Genomic DNA, 23878 nt, shown 5'->3' on the forward strand with positions numbered 1-23878 from the left:
ACGGTGAGCAAAAATCCCAGAACCACGCGGGGGGACCTAGTGAATGAACTGCAGAGAGCTGGGACCAATGTAGCAAGGCCTACCATAAGTAACACACTACGCCACCATGGACTCAGATCCTGCAGTGCCAGACGTGTCCCACTGCTTAAGCCTGTACATGTCCGGGCCCGTCTGAAGTTTGCTAGAGAGCATTTGGATGATCCAGAGGAGTTTTGGGAGAATGTCCTATGGTCTGATGAAACCAAACTGGAACTGTTTGGTAGAAACACAACTTGTCGTGTTTGGAGGAAAAAGAATACTGAGTTGCATCCATCAAACACCATACCTACTGTAAAGCATGGTGGTGGAAACATCATGCTTTGGGGCTGTTTCTCTGCAAAGGGGCCAGGACGACTGATCCGGGTACATGAAAGAATGAATGGGGCCATGTATCGTGAGATTTTGAGTGAAAACCTCCTTCCATCAGCAAGGGCATTGAAGATGAAACGTGGCTGGGTCTTTCAACATGACAATGATCCAAAGCACACCGCCAGGGCAATGAAGGTGTGGCTTCGTAAGAAGCATTTCAAGGTCCTGGAGTGGCCTAGCCAGTCTCCAGATCTCAACCCTATAGAAAACCTTTGGAGGGAGTTGAAAGTCCGTGTTGCCAAGCGAAAAGCCAAAAATATCACTGCTCTAGAGGAGATCTGCATGGAGGAATGGGCCAACATACCAACAACAGTGTGTGGCAACCTTGTGAAGACTTACAGAAAACGTTTGACCTCTGTCATTGCCAACAAAGGATATATCACAAAGTATTGAGATGAAATTTTGTTTCTGACCAAATACTTATTTTCCACCATAATATGCAAATAAAATGAAAAAAAAACAGACAATGTGATTTTCTGGATTTTTTTTCTCAGTTTGTCTCCCATAGTTGAGGTCTACCTATGATGTAAATTACAGACGCCTCTCATCTTTTTAAGTGGTGGAACTTGCACTATTGCTGACTGACTAAATACTTTTTTGCCCCACTGTATGTATGTTGTATATATGTAGCATGTATGTTGTATGAATGTTGTATATATGTAGTATGTAAGTAGCATGTATGTAGCATGTATGTAGTATGTATGTAGTATATATGTATGTTGTATGAATGTAGTATGTATGTAGTATGTATGTAGTATGTATGTAGTATGCATGTATGTAGTATGTATATAGTATGTATGTAGTATGTATGTAGTATGTATGTATTATATATTTATGTTGTATGTATGTAGTATGTATGAAGAGGAGGAGGGAATCCTTGATGACATTCAGCCATTGTCTGCTCAGGGACCTCTCCTGGACGAGGTGGAGGAAGAAGAGGAGGAGGAGGATGATGATGGGGATGATTACTTAGGGGAGGAGGATGCATCTCGTGGGGCAAGTGAAAATGTTGGCGTGGCAAGGTCTGGTACAGGGTTTGTGCGTGACTGGAGGGATGTGGATTTGCCAGAAAGTGCTCCTCCACCCAGCACTCGCAGTGCATCATTGACACCGGGAACATTGGCCCACATGTCAGATTATGCCTTGTGGATCCTAAAAAGGGACCCCCGCATTGCCAAAATGATGAACGATGACGACTACTGGTTGGCCAGCATCCTGGATCCACGCTATAAAGGCAAATTACAAAACATCATGCCACAGGAGAACCTTGACCTAATATTGGCTAATAAACAAGCAACTCTGGTAAATCGGTTGCTTGAGGCATTCCCAGCACACAGCAGCGGTGATGGTTCTCACACGAGCCGTACGGGCCGGGGGCAGCTTGGCAGAGGTGTTCGTGGTGCACACAGCAGAAGTGGCGTTGGAGACAGGGGTTTCATGACCATGTTGTGGACTGATTTTTCAAGTACCGCTCACACAACTGGTAATACTGCATCGATGGAAAGTGACAGGAGACAGCAGTTGTCAACTATGGTTACAAACTACTTTTCCTCCCATATCGATGTTCTCCCACACAGGTCATTCCCCTTTGACTATTGGGCCGCTAAACTGGACACCTGGCCTGAATTGGCACAATATGCCTTACAGGAGCTCGCTTGCCCAGCTGCAAGTGTGCTATCGGAAAGAGTCTTCAGTGCAGCTGGATCAATCCTGACAGAAAAAAGGACCCGTCTGTCAACCCAAAATGTGGATGATCTAACCTTCATTAAAATGAACCATGCATGGGTTTCCAAGGATTTTGTCCCACCTTCCCCTGATGACACATAGGGTGACAGAAAAATGGCTTGCTTTGGTCCACCTCTTCCTGGTACTTCACCTATTTCGCCTTTTGCATCAGCTGAATGTCCAACATCAACATATGCCACTTTCTAAAACTCCCTAACTGTGCTGCCTCCCCCCCCATGGCCGGGGTCACCACCTAGCGCACGACACCGTGCGAGTGCCATTGCCCTGGACAGGTGGGTAGGCCGACTCTTTGGCGCGGGCACTGGCACAGGGTCCCTCATAGTGCAATCAAGTGTCTCTGACGGTGGTGGTGCACACCCGCCGTCAGACACACCGCTGTACTATGAGGGGCCCAGTGCCAGTACCGACGCCCACGAGTGGGCCCCCCTTGCTTGGGCAGGGCCCCAGCATTTGCAATCTTTACCTCTCCCTGCTCCTCCGCTGTGTAATCTGGGCCGTCAAATCCATACTGTGCCTGACATCGTCTGAGCCTGCCTCCTGATGTATAGACATATATTTTGAATGTGTACGCTATCCATACATGTTATCCGGGGATACGGTACCCTTTCTAACCTTTGTGCAATCACGTGCAATCCATACTGGGCCTAACACCGTCTGAGCCTGCCTCCTGAGACATATATTTTGAATGTGTACGCTATCCATACATGTTATCCGGGGATACGGTACCCTTTCTAACCTTTGTGCAATCACGTGCAATCCATACTGGGCCTAACACCGTCTGAGCCTGCCTCCTGATGTATAGACATATATTTTGAATGTGTACGCTATCCATACATGTTATCTGGGGATACGGTACCCTTTCTAACCTTTGTGCAATCACGTGCAATCCATACTGGGCCTAACACCATCTGAGCCTGCCTCCTGAGACATATATTTTGAATGTGTACGCTATCCATACATGTTATCTGGGGATACGGTACCCTTTCTAACCTTTGTGCAATCACGTGCAATCCATACTGGGCCTAACACCGTCTGAGCCTGCCTCCTGAGACATATATTTTGAATGTGTACGCTATCCATACATGTTATCCGGGGAAACGGTACCCTTTCTAACCTTTGTGCAATCACGTGCAATCCATACTGGGCCTAACACCGTCTGAGCCTGCCTCCCGAGACATATATTTTGAATGTGTACGTTATCCATACATGTTATCTGGGGATACGGTACCCTTTCTAACCTTTGTGCAATCACGTGCAATCCATACTGGGCCTAACACCGTCTGAGCCTGCCTCCTGAGACATATATTTTGAATGTGTACGCTATTCATACATGTTATCCGGGGATACGGTACCCTTTCTAACCTTTGTGCAATCACGTGCAATCCATACTGGGCCTAACACCGTCTGAGCCTGCCTCCTGAGACATATATTTTGAATGTGTACGCTATCCATACATGTTATCTGGGGATACGGTACCCTTTCTAACCTTTGTGCAATCACGTGCAATCCATACTGGGCCTAACACCGTCTGAGAATGATAGATGGGGCCCACCATACACTGGAACATTCCAAAGGTGGACATCAGACACTGGAGCAGCATTTACAGGGCCCATTATACACTAGAGCATTAGAAATGGGGCCCATTATGTTTGGAGCATTATTTGGGCCCATAAGACAGTAGAGCTTCATCCATGGGGACCAACATATACTGTAGCATTATGTGGAGCTCATCATATACTGTTTCAAACATTATATGGGACCAATGATTCTGTATGGAGAAATAGATGGGCCTCGTCATGAGATGTAAAAAGTGAGGTATTTTTCATTGTACTATACCGCTATTTCTCTGCCGTATCGGAGCATGATGAGTTGTGGTATGTGTTAAAGGGGCGCTCTTTCGCCCAGGGCACATGAAAACCTGGAGCCAGCCCTCCCCCCCCACAGTCTGTAGCCAAATAACCCCCATTTTTCAGTGCGTAACTTGTATTATGAAGTTAATTAAGGTTGACAAGCTTAAGTAAGAAGAATTGATGCTTTTGGCATTCAAATGGGCACTGTTGGTGTGTTTCCTGTCCTCCTCTCACTGCCGACTGTTATTCCCCATTGACTTACATTGGGTTTCGTGTTTCGGGACGACCCCGACTTTTCCCTATAATCGGACGATCTTGCTCGACCCGACTTTTGGAAAAGTCGGGTTTCACGAAACGAAACGCGACCCTAAAAAACCAAAAGTCGCTCAACTCTAGTTAACATGCCTAACAGGATGTGCACACACTTCTGAGGATTCCCATTGGCTGAATCAAATCGAGCAGGCTGATAACTTTATGGAAACTTCCGATTCCGGTATGTATGTAGTATGTATGTAGTATGCATGTATGTAGTATGTATATAGTATGTATGTAGTATGTATGTAGTATGTATGTATTATATATTTATGTTGTATGTATGTAGTATGTATGTATGTAGTATGTATGTAGTATGTATGTTGCATGTATGTAGTATATATGTATGTTGTATGTAGTATGTTTTTTTTTACATTCAACACATTAGCCGGATGATGGGACTACTACTGTCCCATCATTGGCTAATGTGTCTATCACTGTCAGTGTAGCAGGCATCGCCCAATGGGACTTGTAGTCCCATCGGACGATGCCTGCACACACACAAGACCCCCGGCAGGCCCGCACAGACCACCGGCAGCCGGCACAAGCCCCCCGGCAGGCCCGTACAGACCCCCGGCAGCTCGCACAGACCCCCGGCAGGCCCGCACAGGCACCCGGCAGTCGGCACAGACCCCAGAGAGGCCCATACAGACCACTGGCAGTCGGCACAGACCCCCCGCAGTCGGCACAGACCGCGCATTATGATGCGCACAGACCGCGCATCATGATGACGTCATTTCAGCAGCCAATCACAGCCATGCCAATAGTTAACATTAGAGTTGAGCGAAACGAGTCGAAAAAATTCAAAAGTCGCCGACTTTTGGCAAAGTCGGGTTTCATGAAACGAAACCCGACCCTAGGATGAGGTCGGCCACGAGGTCGGCGACTTACGCGCCAAAGTCGCGTTTCAAAAGTTTGTTTTGCGCTCTTTTTCAGCCAATCAGGATCCACGGACACTGTGGGCAACGTGATGACATAGGCACGGGTCACAACCATCTTTCAGAAGGGCATGCAAGTGATTGGCTTGCTTTGGTGGGCGTCACAGGGGGTATAAAAGGGCGTGCACGCCGACCGCCATCTTACTTCTGCCGATCTTAGTATAGGGAGAGGTTGCTGCTGATTCTGTAGGGAGAGCGTTAGGCAGGGAAGAAGACAAAAAAACTGCTTCTGCTGCTAGCGATTTGGCCTGCACAACACACCAGTCACTGTGTGTGCAGTGCAAGGGGAGGCTATATAGTGGTGTATCAGTGGTGTTGGTGGTTGTTGGGCTGCCTTCTAAGGCTTCCTGACATTCCTGCATTACTGTTTACCCACTGCTCCGCAAACTTCTTTTTTAAAAGCAATCCCAATTTTTTTTTTTGTCCTGCTGAGAAGACAAAAAAACTGCTTCTGCTGCTAGCAATTTGGCCTGCACAACACACCAGTCACTGTGTGTGCAGTGCAAGGGGAGGCTATATAGTGGTGTATCAGTGGTGTTGGTTGTTGGGCTGCCTTCTAAGGCTTCCTGACATTCCTGCATTGCTGTTTACCCACTGCTCCGCAAACTGCTTTTTTAAAAGCAATCCAATCTCCCTTATCCTCTAGTCACTTTTGTCACAGCTGTGCCATCGAGCCTGTCACATAGCGCTCAGATATTCATTGGGCCTCACACAATCCAAAAGTGTCCAGTGTCCAAAAGTGTGTGCAGAGATTCAAAATCTCCCTTATCCTCTAGTCACTTTGGTCACAGCTGTGCCATCGAGCCTGTCACATAGCGCTCAGATATCAGTGGGCCTCACACAATCCAAAAGTGTCCATCCAGTGTCCAAAAGTGTGTGCAGAGATTCAAAATCTCCCTTATCCTCTAGTCACTTTGGTCACAGCTGTGCCATCGAGCCTGTCACATAGCGCTCAGATATCAGTGGGCCTCACACAATCCAAAAGTGTCCATCCAGTGTCCAAAAGTGTGTGCAGAGATTCAAAATCTCCCTTATCCTCTAGTCACTTTTGTCACAGCTGTGCCATCGAGCCTGTCACATAGCGCTCAGATATTCATTGGGCCTCACACAATCCAAAAGTGTCCAGTGTCCAAAAGTGTGTGCAGAGATTCAAAATCTCCCTTATCCTCTAGTCACTTTGGTCACAGCTGTGCCATCGAGCCTGTCACATAGCGCTCAGATATCAGTGGGCCTCACACAATCCAAAAGTGTCCATCCAGTGTCCAAAAGTGTGTGCAGAGATTCAAAATCTCCCTTATCCTCTAGTCACTTTGGTCACAGGCTGTGCCATCGAGCCTGTCACATAGCGCTCAGATATCAGTGGGCCTCACACAATCCAAAAGTGTCCAGTGTCCAAAAGTGTGTGCAGAGATTCAAAATCTCCCTTATCCTCTAGTCACTTTGGTCACAGATGTGCCATCGAGCCTGTCACATAGCGCTCAGATATCAGTGGGCCTCACACAATCCAAAAGTGTCCATCCAGTGTCCAAAAGTGTGTGCAGAGATTCAAAATCTCCCTTATCCTCTAGTCACTTTTGTCACAGCTGTGCCATCGAGCCTGTCACATAGCGCTCAGATATTCATTGGGCCTCACACAATCCAAAAGTGTCCAGTGTCCAAAAGTGTGTGCAGAGATTCAAAATCTCCCTTATCCTCTAGTCACTTTGGTCACAGCTGTGCCATCGAGCCTGTCACATAGCGCTCAGATATCAGTGGGCCTCACACAATCCAAAAGTGTCCAGTGTCCAAAAGTGTGTGCAGAGATTCAAAATCTCCCTTATCCTCTAGTCACTTTGGTCACAGCTGTGCCATCGAGCCTGTCACATAGCGCTCAGATATCAGTGGGCCTCACACAATCCAAAAGTGTCCAGTGTCCAAAAGTGTGTGCAGAGATTCAAAATCTCCCTTATCCTCTAGTCACTTTGGTCACAGCTGTGCCATCGAGCCTGTCACATAGCGCTCAGATATCAGTGGGCCTCACACAATCCAAAAGTGTCCATCCAGTGTCCAAAAGTGTGTGCAGAGATTCAAAATCTCCCTTATCCTCTAGTCACTTTGGTCACAGGCTGTGCCATCGAGCCTGTCACATAGCGCTCAGATATCAGTGGGCCTCACACAATCCAAAAGTGTCCAGTGTCCAAAAGTGTGTGCAGAGATTCAAAATCTCCCTTATCCTCTAGTCACTTTGGTCACAGCTGTGCCATCGAGCCTGTCACATAGCGCTCAGATATCAGTGGGCCTCACACAATCCAAAAGTGTCCAGTGTCCACAAGTGTCTGCAGAAATTCAAAATCTCCCCTGTCCTATAGACACCTTGTACCTTGTTTTACATTACTATATAGTTTGTTGGATTTTGTCTACATTTCTACCAAAAATGAGGAAGGCTGGTGGAAGAGGCCGTGGAATTGGGCGGGGGTTGGCAGCTGGTAATGATGGTGTTGGTGGTGGATCTGATGGTAGTGGCAAGAGCAAAATAGGACCGAATGCAGGAGGTGCTGACCCTGCGTCATCGTCTGGCTACATAAGGCCTCGAACGCTTAGTTTTCTAGGAGTTGGCAAACCGCTTTTAAAGCCAGAGCATCAGGAAAAAGTTTTGTCTTACATTGCTGACTCAGCCTCCAGCTCTATCGCCTCCTTTTCTTCAGTTGTAAAAAGTAAAAGCACTGAGTCATCATTGGAGGCTCATGTTCATGAACCACACCTTTCCTTGTGTCCTTCACCCCAACCAAGATTGAAGGATGGCGCAGGCCATACTACTGATTACTCCATGGAGCTGTTTTCACATACCATGCCTGGATTATCAAGTGAAATGGTGAATTACCCAGGCCAAGATGAATCTGACATGGAGTGCACTGATGCACAGCCGCTGATGGATGATTCTGCTGGTACATTCACTCAGAGCACTACATTGTCCTCGCAGTGTACAGAGCCAGATTCTGACCCTGATGAGACTCAGGTGCCCCTTCCCGCACACTATACCACCATACACGGTGACACAGAGGAAGGTGCACATGACATAGAAGAGGAGGTGATGGATGACCCAGTTGTTGACCCAGATTGGCATCCATTGGGGGAAGAGGGTGCTGCTTCCAATAGCTCAGATGAGGAGCATCCACAGCAGACATCGACATCGCAACAGCTGTTATCTGTCAGGCCCGGAGCACTCCAAAGACAGGTTCCAAACATCAAAAGAGTTGCTGGACAGCTTGTCCAGAGGGTCAAAAGATCACAGCGTGCTAGGCCGCAAAATGTCTGCCAAAGTAGGAAGAGTGCAGTGTGGCACTTTTTTGAACAAAATCCTCTTGATCAGGCCAAGGTTATCTGTAAGAAGTGTGCAAAGACCTTTAGCCGAGGGAAAAATCTGAAAAATTTGAATACCAGTTGCATGCTTAGACATTTAACCAGCATGCACTTGCAAGCGTGGACACAACACCAAACCTCAAGTGCCACATGTGCAACTGATCACAACGAAGGTAGTCAGCAACGCTACATTGTTTCCCCCACTGTAAGCCCACCGGTTAGCACAGCAGCAAATGTTGAGGTGTCGTTGCAAGACCACAGCAGTCAGGGAATCCCACTGTTATATCAACGAAAGACTGATTCTAGGCCATCAGAAAGAACACCAACTCCATCACCATCATCAACCCTCTTTCAGTCCGCCCTGTCCACCTACTTCCACCATATGCAGCTCTCAAGTCCAGCTCACCCTCCCAGACACTATGAGTAGGTCAAGAAAGTACTCAGTCTCTCATCCGCGTACACTGGGTTTGAACGCCCACATTGCCAAACTAATCTCGTTTGAGATGATGCCCTTTCGGTTGGTGGAAAGCACAGCTTTCCGCGAACTCATGGCCTATGCAGTACCACGCTATGACCTACCCAGTCGCCACTTCTTCTCTCGCAAAGCCATCCCAGCCCTCCACCATCATGTGAAAGACCGCATTGTCCATGCACTCAAGCAGTCAGTGAGTGGAAAGGTGCACCTCACAACTGATGCATGGTCCAGTCGGCATGGCCAGGGCCGTTACGTGTCCATCACTGCGCACTGGGTTAATGTGGTGGATGCAGGGTCCACAGGGGACAGCTGTGGTGGGACAGTGCTGCCTAGCCCACGGTATAGGAAACAGTTGGCTGTAGGCTTTCGACCCTCCTCCTCCTCCTCCTCCAGAAGCGAAAGCTCGTCCACAGAGCGCAGTCGTACGAGCACTCCATCTGCAGCTGCCACTGTTGCACATGATGTGTCCCCCTATCGAGCAGCTAGTGGAAAGCGTCAGCAGGCTGTGTTGCAGATGATGTGTTTGGGCGACAGACACACCGCCGAGGTGCTGGCCGAGTACTTGAAGCGACAAACTGAGTCATGGCTGGGCAGTGTACATCTTGAGGCAGGCAAGGTAGTTAGTGATAACGGCCGTAATTTTGTGTCAGCCATAGCCCTTTCAAAACTCAGCCACATACCTTGCTTGGCTCACACCTTGAACCTGGTGGTGCAGTGCTTCCTCAAAAATTATCCGGAGTTAACAGCCCTGCTCCAGAAGGTGCGAAGACTGTGCGCGCACATCCGCCGGTCGCCTGTACACTCTGTTCATATGCAGAAGCTGCAGCGATTGCTCCGCCTTCCCAACCACCGCCTCATTATCGACATTGCAACAAGGTGGAACTCCACCCTGTACATGGAGCGGCTGTGCGAGCAGAGGCAGGCCATAATGCATTTGTGGGAGGATACACGGCCAGGCACTTTGAGAGCAGACATGGAGTTGACAGGTGTGCAGTGGTCGAAGCTGAAAGACCTTTGTAAAGTCCTTCAGTGTTTTGAGGAATGCACACGGCTGGTAAGCGCAGACGACGCCATCCTAAGCATGAGCATCCCACTTATGCGTCTGCTCATGCAAACTTTGACGCACCTTAAGGAGTAGGCGTCTGCAGCCAATGTTGATGAGGAGGAAGAGGAGGAGGGAATCCTTGATGACATTCAGCCATTGTCTGCTCAGGGACCTCTCCTGGACGAGGTGGAGGAAGAAGAGGAGGAGGAGGATGATGATGGGGATGATTACTTAGGGGAGGAGGATGCATCTCGTGGGGCAAGTGAAAATGTTGGCGTGGCAAGGTCTGGTACAGGGTTTGTGCGTGACTGGAGGGATGTGGATTTGCCAGAAAGTGCTCCTCCACCCAGCACTCGCAGTGCATCATTGACACCGGGAACATTGGCCCACATGTCAGATTATGCCTTGCGGATCCTAAAAAGGGACCCCCGCATTGCCAAAATGATGAACGATGACGACTACTGGTTGGCCAGCATCCTGGATCCACGCTATAAAGGCAAATTACAAAACATCATGCCACAGGAGAACCTTGACCTAATATTGGCTAATAAACAAGCAACTCTGGTAAATCGGTTGCTTGAGGCATTCCCAGCACACAGCAGCGGTGATGGTTCTCACACGAGCCGTACGGGCCGGGGGCAGCTTGGCAGAGGTGTTCGTGGTGCACACAGCAGAAGTGGCGTTGGAGACAGGGGTTTCATGACCATGTTGTGGACTGATTTTTCAAGTACCGCTCACACAACTGGTAATACTGCATCGATGGAAAGTGACAGGAGACAGCAGTTGTCAACTATGGTTACAAACTACTTTTCCTCCCATATCGATGTTCTCCCACACAGGTCATTCCCCTTTGACTATTGGGCCGCTAAACTGGACACCTGGCCTGAATTGGCACAATATGCCTTACAGGAGCTCGCTTGCCCAGCTGCAAGTGTGCTATCGGAAAGAGTCTTCAGTGCAGCTGGATCAATCCTGACAGAAAAAAGGACCCGTCTGTCAACCCAAAATGTGGATGATCTAACCTTCATTAAAATGAACCATGCATGGGTTTCCAAGGATTTTGTCCCACCTTCCCCTGATGACACATAGGGTGACAGAAAAATGGCTTGCTTTGGTCCACCTCTTCCTGGTACTTCACCTATTTCGCCTTTTGCATCAGCTGAATGTCCAACATCAACATATGCCACTTTCTAAAACTCCCTAACTGTGCTGCCTCCCCCCCCATGGCCGGGGTCACCACCTAGCGCACGACACCGTGCGAGTGCCATTGCCCTGGACAGGTGGGTAGGCCGACTCTTTGGCGCGGGCACTGGCACAGGGTCCCTCATAGTGCAATCAAGTGTCTCTGACGGTGGTGGTGCACACCCGCCGTCAGACACACCGCTGTACTATGAGGGGCCCAGTGCCAGTACCGACGCCCACGAGTGGGCCCCCCTTGCTTGGGCAGGGCCCCAGCATTTGCAATCTTTACCTCTCCCTGCTCCTCCGCTGTGTAATCTGGGCCGTCAAATCCATACTGTGCCTGACATCGTCTGAGCCTGCCTCCTGATGTATAGACATATATTTTGAATGTGTACGCTATCCATACATGTTATCCGGGGATACGGTACCCTTTCTAACCTTTGTGCAATCACGTGCAATCCATACTGGGCCTAACACCGTCTGAGCCTGCCTCCTGAGACATATATTTTGAATGTGTACGCTATCCATACATGTTATCCGGGGATACGGTACCCTTTCTAACCTTTGTGCAATCACGTGCAATCCATACTGGGCCTAACACCGTCTGAGCCTGCCTCCTGATGTATAGACATATATTTTGAATGTGTACGCTATCCATACATGTTATCTGGGGATACGGTACCCTTTCTAACCTTTGTGCAATCACGTGCAATCCATACTGGGCCTAACACCATCTGAGCCTGCCTCCTGAGACATATATTTTGAATGTGTACGCTATCCATACATGTTATCTGGGGATACGGTACCCTTTCTAACCTTTGTGCAATCACGTGAATCCATACTGGGCCTAACACCGTCTGAGCCTGCCTCCTGAGACATATATTTTGAATGTGTACGCTATCCATACATGTTATCCGGGGAAACGGTACCCTTTCTAACCTTTGTGCAATCACGTGCAATCCATACTGGGCCTAACACCGTCTGAGCCTGCCTCCCGAGACATATATTTTGAATGTGTACGTTATCCATACATGTTATCTGGGGATACGGTACCCTTTCTAACCTTTGTGCAATCACGTGCAATCCATACTGGGCCTAACACCGTCTGAGCCTGCCTCCTGAGACATATATTTTGAATGTGTACGCTATTCATACATGTTATCCGGGGATACGGTACCCTTTCTAACCTTTGTGCAATCACGTGCAATCCATACTGGGCCTAACACCGTCTGAGCCTGCCTCCTGAGACATATATTTTGAATGTGTACGCTATCCATACATGTTATCTGGGGATACGGTACCCTTTCTAACCTTTGTGCAATCACGTGCAATCCATACTGGGCCTAACACCGTCTGAGAATGATAGATGGGGCCCACCATACACTGGAACATTCCAAAGGTGGACATCAGACACTGGAGCAGCATTTACAGGGCCCATTATACACTAGAGCATTAGAAATGGGGCCCATTATGTTTGGAGCATTATTTGGGCCCATAAGACAGTAGAGCTTCATCCATGGGGACCAACATATACTGTAGCATTATGTGGAGCTCATCATATACTGTTTCAAACATTATATGGGACCAATGATTCTGTATGGAGAAATAGATGGGCCTCGTCATGAGATGTAAAAAGTGAGGTATTTTTCATTGTACTATACCGCTATTTCTCTGCCGTATCGGAGCATGATGAGTTGTGGTATGTGTTAAAGGGGCGCTCTTTCGCCCAGGGCACATGAAAACCTGGAGCCAGCCCTCCCCCCCCACAGTCTGTAGCCAAATAACCCCCATTTTTCAGTGCGTAACTTGTATTATGAAGTTAATTAAGGTTGACAAGCTTAAGTAAGAAGAATTGATGCTTTTGGCATTCAAATGGGCACTGTTGGTGTGTTTCCTGTCCTCCTCTCACTGCCGACTTTTATTCCCCATTGACTTACATTGGGTTTCGTGTTTCGGGGCGACCCCGACTTTTCCCTATAATCGGACGATCTTGCTCGACCCGACTTTTGGAAAAGTCGGGTTTCACGAAACGAAACGCGACCCTAAAAAAACAAAAGTCGCTCAACTCTAGTTAACATGCCTAACAGGATGTGCACACACTTCTGAGGATTCCCATTGGCTGAATCAAATCGAGCAGGCTGATAACTTTATGGAAACTTCCGATTCCGGTATCCGATACGAAAAAAGTATCGGAAGTCAGTATCGGAATTCCGATACAGCTAATATCGGCCGATACCCGACACTTGCGGTATCGGAAAGCTCAACACTAGTCATAAGTATTCAGACTAGTGTTGAGCATTCCGATACTGCAAATATCGGGTATCGGCCGATATTCGCTGTATCGGAATTCCGATACCGAGTACCGATATATTTTCAATATCGGAATCGGAAGTTCCCATAATGCAATGAGACACTTTTGTGGCTCTGATTGGCTGCCGAAATGACGTCATCAAAGATGCGCGGTCTGTGCGCATCATGATGCGCCGTCAGTTCGGCCTTCCGGGGGGGTCTGTGCCGACTGCCCGGGGGTCTGTACCGGCCTGCCCGGGGGTCTGTGCCGGCCTGCCCGGGGGTCAGTGCCGGCCTGCCCGGGGGTCTGTACCGGCCTGCCGGGGGGCTGTGCCGGCCTGCCGGGGGGCTGTGCCGACTGTCCGGGGGTCTGTGCAGGCTGCGGGGGTCTGTGCACTCATCGTCCGATGGGACTACAAGTCCCATCGGGCGATGCCTGCTACCATGACGGTGATTGACACATTAGCCAATGATGGGACAGTAGTAGTCCCATCATCCGGCTAGTGTGTTGAATGTAAAAAAAAAAAAAAAAACATACTACATACATACTACATGCTACATACATACTACATACATGCTACATACATACTACACATATACCACATGCATGCAACATACATATATACAACATATATACTACATGCATGCTACATATATACCACATATATACTACATGCATGCAACATACATATATACTACATATATACCACATGCATGCAACATACATATGTACAACATATATACTACATGCATGCAACATACATATATACAACATATATACTACATGCAACATATATACTACATACATGCAACATACATACAACATATATACTACATGCATTCAACATGCATACTACATATATACCACATATATACTACATGCATGCAACATACATATATACTACATATATACTACATGCAACATGCATACTACATATATACTACATGCATGCAACATACATACATACTACATATATACCACATACATGCATACTACATATATACCACATATATACAACATGCGTGCAACATACATACATACTACATATATACCACATGCATGCAACATACATATATACAACATATATACTACATGCATGCAACATACATATATACAACATATATACTACATGCAACATATATACTACATATATACTACATGCATGCAACATGCATATATACTACATATATACTACATGCAACATACTACATATATGCTACATGCATGCAACATACATACTACAGATATACCACATGCATGCAACATACATATATACAACATGCATACTACATATATACTACATGCATGCAACATACATACAACATATATACTACATGCATACTACATATATACCACATATATACTACATGCATGCAACATACATATATACTACATATATACTACATGCAACATGCATACTACATATATACTACATGCATGCAACATCCATATATACAACATATATACTACATGCATGCAACATGCATACTACATATATACCACATATATGCTACATGCATACTACATATATACCACGTGCATGCAACATCCATATATACAACATATATACTACATGCATGCAACATGCATACTGCATATATACCACATATATACTACATGCAACATACATATATACTACATGCATGCAACATGCATACTACATATATACTACATGCATGCAACATACACTACATGCATACTACATATATACCACATGCATGCAACATACATATATACAACATATACAGTATACTACATGCATGCAACATACATATATACAACATATATACTATATGCATGCAACATGCATACTACATATATACTACATATATACTACATGCATGCAACATACATACTACATATATACCACATGCATGCAACATGCATACTACATATATACTACATGCATGCAACATACATATATACTACATACAATACATTCATACAATACATACATATAGACATACAGTACATATAACATAGAGTACATACTCACCATCACTTGTCACTTTGTTCCCCGAAGCCATTGTCATCTGTGGAATAAATATTAAAATAACAAACCACCAATATACTTACCCCTGATCCGCAGAAGTCCACAAGTGTCCCACGACGATCTTGCGTGGAGAACAGCAGCATCAGCTGATGCTACCGTTCTCTACGGGCTCCAGGAATCCAATGACGGGAGGTAGGTATCCTTCCGCACTGTATTCCTCCGCCACTATAAAAAAAAAAGTCCCTAGAATTTCCCACGCAGCTTTTGCCATAAAGTGAGACTAGGGACTTTTTTTTTTACAGTGGTGGAGGAATACAGTGTGGAAGGATACCTACCTCCCGTCATTGGATTCCTGGAGCCTGTAGAGAACGGTAGCATCAGCTGATGCTGCTGTTCTCCACGCAAGATCATCGTGGGACACTCGTGGACTTCTGCGGATCGGGGTAAGTATTTTGGTGGTTTGTTATTTAATATTTATTCCACAGATGACACTGGCTTTGGGGAACAAAGTGACAAGTGATGGTGAGTATGTACTCTATGTTATATGTGCTGTATGTCTATATGTATGTATTGTATGAATGTATTGTATGTAGTATATATGCATGTTGCATGCATGTAGTATATATGTTGTATATATGTAGTATGCATGTGGTATATATGTAGTATGTATGTATGTTGCATGCATGTAGTATATATATAGTATATATGTAGTATGCATGTTGCATGCATGTGGTATATATGTAGTATGTATGTTGCATGTAGTATATATGTATGTTGCATGCATGTAGTATATATGTGGTATATATGTATGTTGCATGCATGTAGTATATATGTTGTATATATGTATGTTTGCATGCATGTGGTATATATGTAGTATGCATGTAGTATATATGTGGTATATATGTAGTATGTATGTGGTATATATGTAGTATGTATGTTGCATGCATGTAGTATATATGTAGTATGCATGTGGTATATATGTAGTATGTATGTTGCATGTAGTATATATGTAGTATATATGTATGTTGCATGCATGTAGTATATATGTGGTATATATGTAGTATGCATGTTGTATATATGTATGTTGCATGCATGTGGCATATATGTAGTATGCATGTAGTATATATGTGGTATATATGTAGTGGCATATATGTAGTATGTATGTATGTTGCATGCATGTAGTATATATGTAGTATGCATGTTGCATGTAGTATATATGTATGTTGCATGCATGTAGTATATATGTGGTATGTATGTAGTATGCATATTGCATGCATGTGGTATATATGTAGTATGTATGTATGTTGCATGCATGTAGTATATATGTTGTATATATGTAGTAAGCATGTTGCATGTAGTATATATGTATGTTGCATGCATGTAGTATATATGTGGTATATATGTAGTATGCATGTAGTATATATGTTGTATATATGTATGTTGCATGCATGTAGTATATACACTCACTGGCCACTTTATTAGGTACACCATGCTAGTAACGGGTTGGACCCCCTTTTGCCTTCAGAACTGCCTCAATTCTTCGTGGCAGAGATTCAACAAGGTGCTGGAAGCATTCCTCAGAGATTTTGGACCATATTGACATGATGGCATCACACAGTTGGCGCAGATTTGTCGGCTGCACATCCCTGATGCGAATCTCCCGTTCCACCACATCCCAAAGATGCTCTATTGGATTGAGATCTGGTGACTGAGGAGGCCATTTGAGTACAGTGAACTCATTGTCATGTTCAAGAAACCAATCTGAGATGATTCGAGCTTTATGACATGGCGCATTATCCTGCTGAAAGTAGCCATCAGATGCCTGTTCTTAGCTGAGAGGAGTGGTACCCAGTGTGGTCTTCTGCTGCTGTAGCCCATCTGCCTCAAAGTTCGACGCACTGTGCGTTCAGAGATGCTCTTCTGCCTACCTTGGTTGTAACGGGTGGCAATTTGAGTCACTGTTGCCTTTCTATCAGCTCGAACCAGTATGCCCATTCTCCTCTGACCTCTGGCATCAACAAGGCATTTCCGGCCACAGAACTGCCGCTCACTGGATTTTTTTTCTTTTTCGGACCATTCTCTGTAAACCCTAGAGATGGTTGTGTGTGAAAATCCCAGTAGATCAGCAGTTTCTGAAATACTCAGACCAGCCCTTCTGGCACCAACAATCATGCCACGTTCAAAGGCACTCAAATCACCTTTCTTCCCCATACTGATGCTCGGTTTGAACTGCAGGAGATTGTCTTGACCATGTCTACATGCCTAAATGCACTGAGTTGCCGCCATGTGATTGGCTGATTAGAAATTAAGTCTTAACACACAGTTGGACAGGTGTACCTAATAAAGTGGCCAGTGAGTGTATGTTGTATGTATGTATGTTGCATGCATGTAGTATATATGTAGTATGCATGTTGCATATATGTAGTATGTATGTTGCATGCATGTAGTATGCATTTTGCATGTAGTATATATGTAGTATATATGTATGTTGCATGCATGTAGTATATATGTAGTATGATGGTGTTGCATGCATGTAGTATATATGTAGTATGTATGTTGCATGCATGTAGTATATATGTAGTATGCATGTTGCATGAATGTAGTATATATGTTGTATGTATGTTGCATGCATGTAGTATATATGTAGTATGTATGTAGCATGTATGTAGCATGTATGTAGTATGTATGTAGTATGTATTTTTTTTTCTTTACATTCAACACATTAGCCGGATGATGGGACTACTACTGTCTCATCATTGGCTAATGTGTCAATCACCATCATGGTAGCAGGCATCGCCCGATGGGACTTGTAGTCCCATCGGACGATGCCTGCACAGACCCCCGCAGCCTGCACAGACCCCTGGACAGTCGGTACAGACAACCGGCAGGCCGGCACAGCCCCCCGGCAGGCCTGTACAGACCCCCGGCAGTCCGCACAGACCCCCGGGCAGTCGGCACAGACCCCCGGCAGGCCGGCACAGACCCCCGGACAGTCGGTACAGACCACCGGCAGGCCAGCACAGACCCCCGGCAGGTCCGTACACACCCCCGAGAGGCTGTACAAGGACAGAAAAGGGTTTTTCTTATTCTGATACCGGAAGTCCCATAGACTTGAATGGGACTTCCGGTATCGGAATCGGCGATACCCAATACGTTTTTCGTATTGGGCCGATACCATCCGATCTGATATTTTAGGGTATCGGATGGTATCGCTCAACACTAATTCAGACCCTTTGCTCAGACACTCATATTTAAGTCGCATGCAGTCCATTTTCTTGTGATCCTCCTTGAGATGGTTCTACTCCTTTATTGGAGTCCAGCTGTGTTTCATTAAACTGATAGGACTTGATTTGTAAAGGCACACACCTGTCTATATAAGACCTCACAGCGCACAGTGCATGTCAGACCAAATGAGAATCATGAGGTCAAAGAAACTGGCCAAGGAGCTCAGAGAGAGAATTGTGGCAAGGCACAGATCTGGCCAAGGTTACAAAGGTTTCTCCAGTATTCAAGGTTCCTAAGAGCACAGTGGACTCCATAATCCTTAAATGGAAGAAGTTTGGGACCACCAGAAGTCTTCCTAGACCTGGCCGTCCAGCCAAACTGAGCAATCGTGGGAGAAGAGCCTTTGTGAGAGAGGTAAAGAAGAACCCCAAGATGACTGTGGCTGAGCTCCACAGATGCAGTAGGGAGATGGGAGAAAGTTCCACAAAGTCAACTATCACTGCAGCCCTCCACCAGTCAGGCCTTTATGGCAAAGTATCCCAATGGAAGCCTCCCTCAGCGCTAGACATATGAAAACCTGCATAGAATTTGCAAAAAACCCATGAAGGACTCCCAGACTATGAGAAATAAGATTCTTTGGTCTGATGAGATGAAGATAGAACTTTTTGGTGATAATGCTAAGTGGTATGTGTGGAGAAAACAAGACACTGCTCATCACCTGCCCAATACAATCCTAACACTGAAACACAGTGGTGGCAGCATCATGCTATGGGGGTGTTTTTCAGCTGCAGGGACAGGACGACTGGTTGCAATTGAAGGAAACATGAATGCGGCCAAGTACAGAGATGTCCTGGATGAAAACCTCTTCCAGAGTGCTCTGGACCTCAGACTTGGCCAAAGGTTCACCTTCCAACTAGACAATGACCCTAAGCACACAGCTAAAATAACAAAGGAGTGGCTTTAGAACAACTCTGTGACCGTTCTTGACTGGCCCAGCCAGAGCCCTGACCTAAACCCAATTGAGCATCTCTGGAGAAACCTTACAATGGCTGTGCACCAACGTTCACCATCTAACCTGACGGAACTGGCAAGGAAGAACGGCAGAGGATCCCCAAATCCAGGTGTGAAAAACTTGTTGCATCATTCCCAAGAAGACTCATGGCTGTACTAGCTCAAAAGTGTGCTTCTACTCAATACTGAGCAAAGGGTCTGAATACTTATGACCATGTGATATTTCATTTTTTCTTTTTTAATAAATTTGCAAAAGTTTCTACATTTCTGTTTTTTACAGTCAAGATGGGGTGCAGAGTGTTCATTAATGAGAAAAAAAAAATAACTTTTTTGAATTTACCAAATGGCTGCAATGAAACAAAGAGTGAAAAATGTAAATGTAAATGTAAAGGGGTCTGAATACTTTCCATACCCACTGTAGTCTTATGTAGGCTTGCATGGAGAAGAGGATGGGGAACCCTGATTTTGCTAGGGTCGGCGGAACGCACCAGATATAAATAATAGAAGGTGCGTTCGGGGTCCACCGTGCGGTAGATGATATGACCGCTGCTGGACAATTGCAGATGCACCAAAGGTGAAATACTGCGCTCGGGTTAACGTCACCCGAACGCTAAGAGCGGCTCTGTTAAGACACAGAGGCACCTTACAAAAGAATGTAAGCACGCTGGCCCTGTTAGCCTCACAGGATGACCAGCAGGTGGCGTTGCAGCCGCAACCACCAATGGACGCTGCTACCGCAGCGCGGCAATAACTGTAGCCGCAGGACGGCGGCGCCGGAAGGCCAGACACCGTCGGACGCTAGTTTGCAGTGCAGGAGGCACAGTGGCGTGTAGATTGCCACAATCTGGGGCTGACTAACCAACACTCTGTCACCATTCGTATTATCAGAGGGAAGGGGTATCTTAATAAGTCAGTCACCAGTCCATGCATCCATCACCATACACACACACAGCATAATATGCTACACTAGCGCATGGCCGAGCCGCCATGCGGGCTTTTTATAGCCATGCACTTCTGGGACCTTCCAGTAGCCTGGAAAGGACCAATCAGATCCGACGCAGGACCTGAACATGTGACCCCTGCTCTCCAGTGAGAGATCACCTTGCGGGCATGCCCAGTAGCACGGCTCGAGGACTTAGCCTCTGTAGAGCAGGTTGCGCTACCATTGCTGCACCAGAGGTGGCAGCAACATCCAGGCTGTCAGAGCAAGTCTGAGCAACATGCATGGCTCGCCGTGATTGCTGAGCAGCACCCGGAGCGGTCGGAGGAGAATGGGAGACCGCTGGATGTCTGGCTCTGGATTCCTGCTGTGCAGTGTCAGGAATCCGACGCCTAACAGATTTGAGACCTTGTTCTCTCTGGACTTCTTAGCTGCCACTTTATCACTTTCAGGATATTGTACTTTGCCTGAAATCCTTTCACATTCACCATTTTGGAGTAGCTATTGGAAAGCTGTGCTCTCTGACTTCCAGCAAAAGTGACATTAGTTCAGGCTTTCAGAGAATCATTATATGGTTAATTGTCTGATCATATCAGGCCACAGATACAGTATGTGCGGTCTAGTAGAGAATGCTCATAACCATTGTTGGCTCATCCCTTCCCCCAGCCCCTAACCATCAGCAGAGGCTTCTTTATGGGAGACATTTAGATGTAGCTCACCCTTTGCCCTGTTGAGGTTCCAGCCATGGACACATGTATCCCCTTAGAGATCACTAGGATGTCTTGAAGAATAGTTATGTATTAAATGGAGAAATGTCTCATTTTCTTTTACAGCCGGTTCAAGGTTTTGATTACGCAAAGCAGCACCTGGGACAGCAAGGAGGCGATGAGGAGATGCTCCCTGCTACCCAAGAGACTGTGGTGCCATCTATCAACTTATCCCAAGAAAGAGACAGCACAAAGGACGGCAGCACTGAGAAGATGCTCAAGTCTTCAGATAACAGGAAGAGGTGTGACCCCAAAATATCCTGATAATATTTAAAGGGAGTCTGTAAAACTTCCTAAGCTGTTACCAGTCTGAGACATCTAATCACTAACAGTCTACTGATTTACATGTCTCACGCTGGTCACGGCCCTTTTCATTTACAATTAGCCCAGGGGACAGATTCCCCGGCAGATCAGTGACCGGCCCATAGATCTTAACAGCTCATTTACATATTAAGAAAAATGGAAACATGTCTGTGAAATAAGTCATCGGATTGCAGATATCAAGGCATCATGTTATTCAGCTTCCTATGACCTACATGCCCATATAGAAGGCTTAGGAATGTTGATCCTACTGACAACCTTGTGAATACTTTCCTTGTCTACCCCGTGGCAGGGATCATGTGTGGCCCTTTCTATTGTTTCTTAGATATGCAGTAAAACTTCTTCAATAGCCCATCTCATTTTTCAGATCCAAATGAAATGTGTCTTGTTATCAAGTTATCACCATATATTATTTTGAGAAGACCTCCTGCAAGAAGATTACTTTTCTATGCCATTTTGAGTTGTCATCTTAATGTATCTTTGTCTGGGAAGGTTTGGTGACCCTTAAGGCCCCGTTACATGCAACGATATTGTGAACGATATCGTTGCAACGTCACCAGTTTGGTGGCGTTGCAGCGATGTCGAAACGACATAGCTGCGTGTGACACGTAGCAACGATCATCGATCAGTTGGCTGATCATTAATCGTTGCCTAATGGTCTGGGCCATAAATCTATCATTGGTCTCCCGCTGGGCAGCACACATCGCTGCGTGTCACAGCGAGAGACCAACAATCAGCGAGGTCCCAGCGCCATATAGCAGACGCTGGAAGCTGGTATCCAGGGTAAACAGCGGGTAACTAAGTGCCGCGGGCGCTTAGATACCCGCTGTTTACCCTGGATACCAGCGTGCTCTCTGGTCCTGATTGCTGGTGAGTCTGCTTATGTGACAGCTCACCAGCGATCAGCTAACTATGTCCCAGCGATCCCATCCACGTCGGTTTGTTGGTGGGATCGCTGGGACATTGAAGCGTGTAATGGGGTCTTTAATGATAGCTGGCCTCATATCACAGACGTGGAAATCTATGCAGCCCTGCTGCTGTACCTCCCTGGCTCCTGTATCTTTGCTGGTCCGGACCCCTGTGGTTCTTACAATTATGTCCAGATTGATTGTCACCCAGCTTTCCCAGAACAGATTTACATAGGGTTGAATAATATATTTAACTACTGAATGAAGGAGAACCATTCCATGAGTGTATTTTTTAAGGTGAGTAGGTGCTTTACCAACAATCTGATCAGGATCACAACGTTCTACCTTTTACCTTTTTGGCATACTCCCCTCCCCAGTTTTGACCTTTTTGACTGTGCAATATTATAAAAAAATGTAGAGATGACTGTATTTGTGAATGCCGAACACGGCAGCACTTCATGACGTCAGAAATAGATGTGCCACGTGACAAGCTCAGCTTTGCTGTCTCAGTACGGAGAGCTTGGGCTCTGTGTAACACCCCCACTATAAACCCTTCTAGGTATAGGGTTATTGAGACTGTATTGTCTGCTTTCCAGGGGTTCTCTAGATATATGATTACTTCCTCATGGGGGTCTGATCTCTGAGACCCCACCCATAGGGATGCAGGGTCGGATTAGTAAGGCACCCACTTGTGCACAACATTGCACCCAGCCGCCTACTGTGCCGCCATGCAACCCTCCCTGCAGGAAAAGCAGCGGAGACCAGGACTTCTCTGTATTCCCTTTATTCTCAGGCCTCAGTTGCAGAGGTCAGACCCCCGCCGAGGATGAAATGATGATTTATCCAAGTGAAGTCAGATCATTTTATAAGATGAGGAAACCTCCTTCCTTATGCACCCAGCACAGGTATAAAGACTATGGAGATGTAGCAGAGTCAGCATCGCAATCTGTATGTAAAACTCTCTCCATTTAGGTAGTATAGAACAATTGTGGTATCGTAGCTCTCAGCTCTGCTACATCCATGTACAGCGAAGCTGACAATACAGGCGCAGACCCCGCTTCTCCCACAAGCTCTTGACATTTTCATTCTGTAAGTTGCAGAAATGATGCCTAACACTTGTCTCTGTTG

At 46.1% G+C, this 23878-nt stretch overlaps 1 protein-coding gene across 5 annotated transcripts in view; it reads left to right on the top strand.

Moving 5' to 3' along the window:
- KIAA1549L (KIAA1549 like) overlaps positions 1-23878 on the top strand; it is a 499083-nt gene that overhangs the window by 338949 nt on the left and 136256 nt on the right. For all 5 annotated transcript variants that reach the window (XM_073576347.1, XM_073576346.1, XM_073576342.1 and 2 more), the window contains one exon: positions 21588-21763. In XM_073576347.1, the coding sequence (XP_073432448.1) occupies positions 21588-21763 (176 nt within the window). The remainder of the gene's footprint in view (positions 1-21587; positions 21764-23878) is intronic.

The sequence above is a fragment of the Dendrobates tinctorius genome, unplaced genomic scaffold (genome assembly GCF_039654945.1).
Source record: "Dendrobates tinctorius isolate UK_male_01 unplaced genomic scaffold, ASM3965494v1 ptg000048l, whole genome shotgun sequence".
Classification (NCBI taxonomy): Eukaryota; Metazoa; Chordata; class Amphibia; order Anura; family Dendrobatidae; genus Dendrobates; species Dendrobates tinctorius.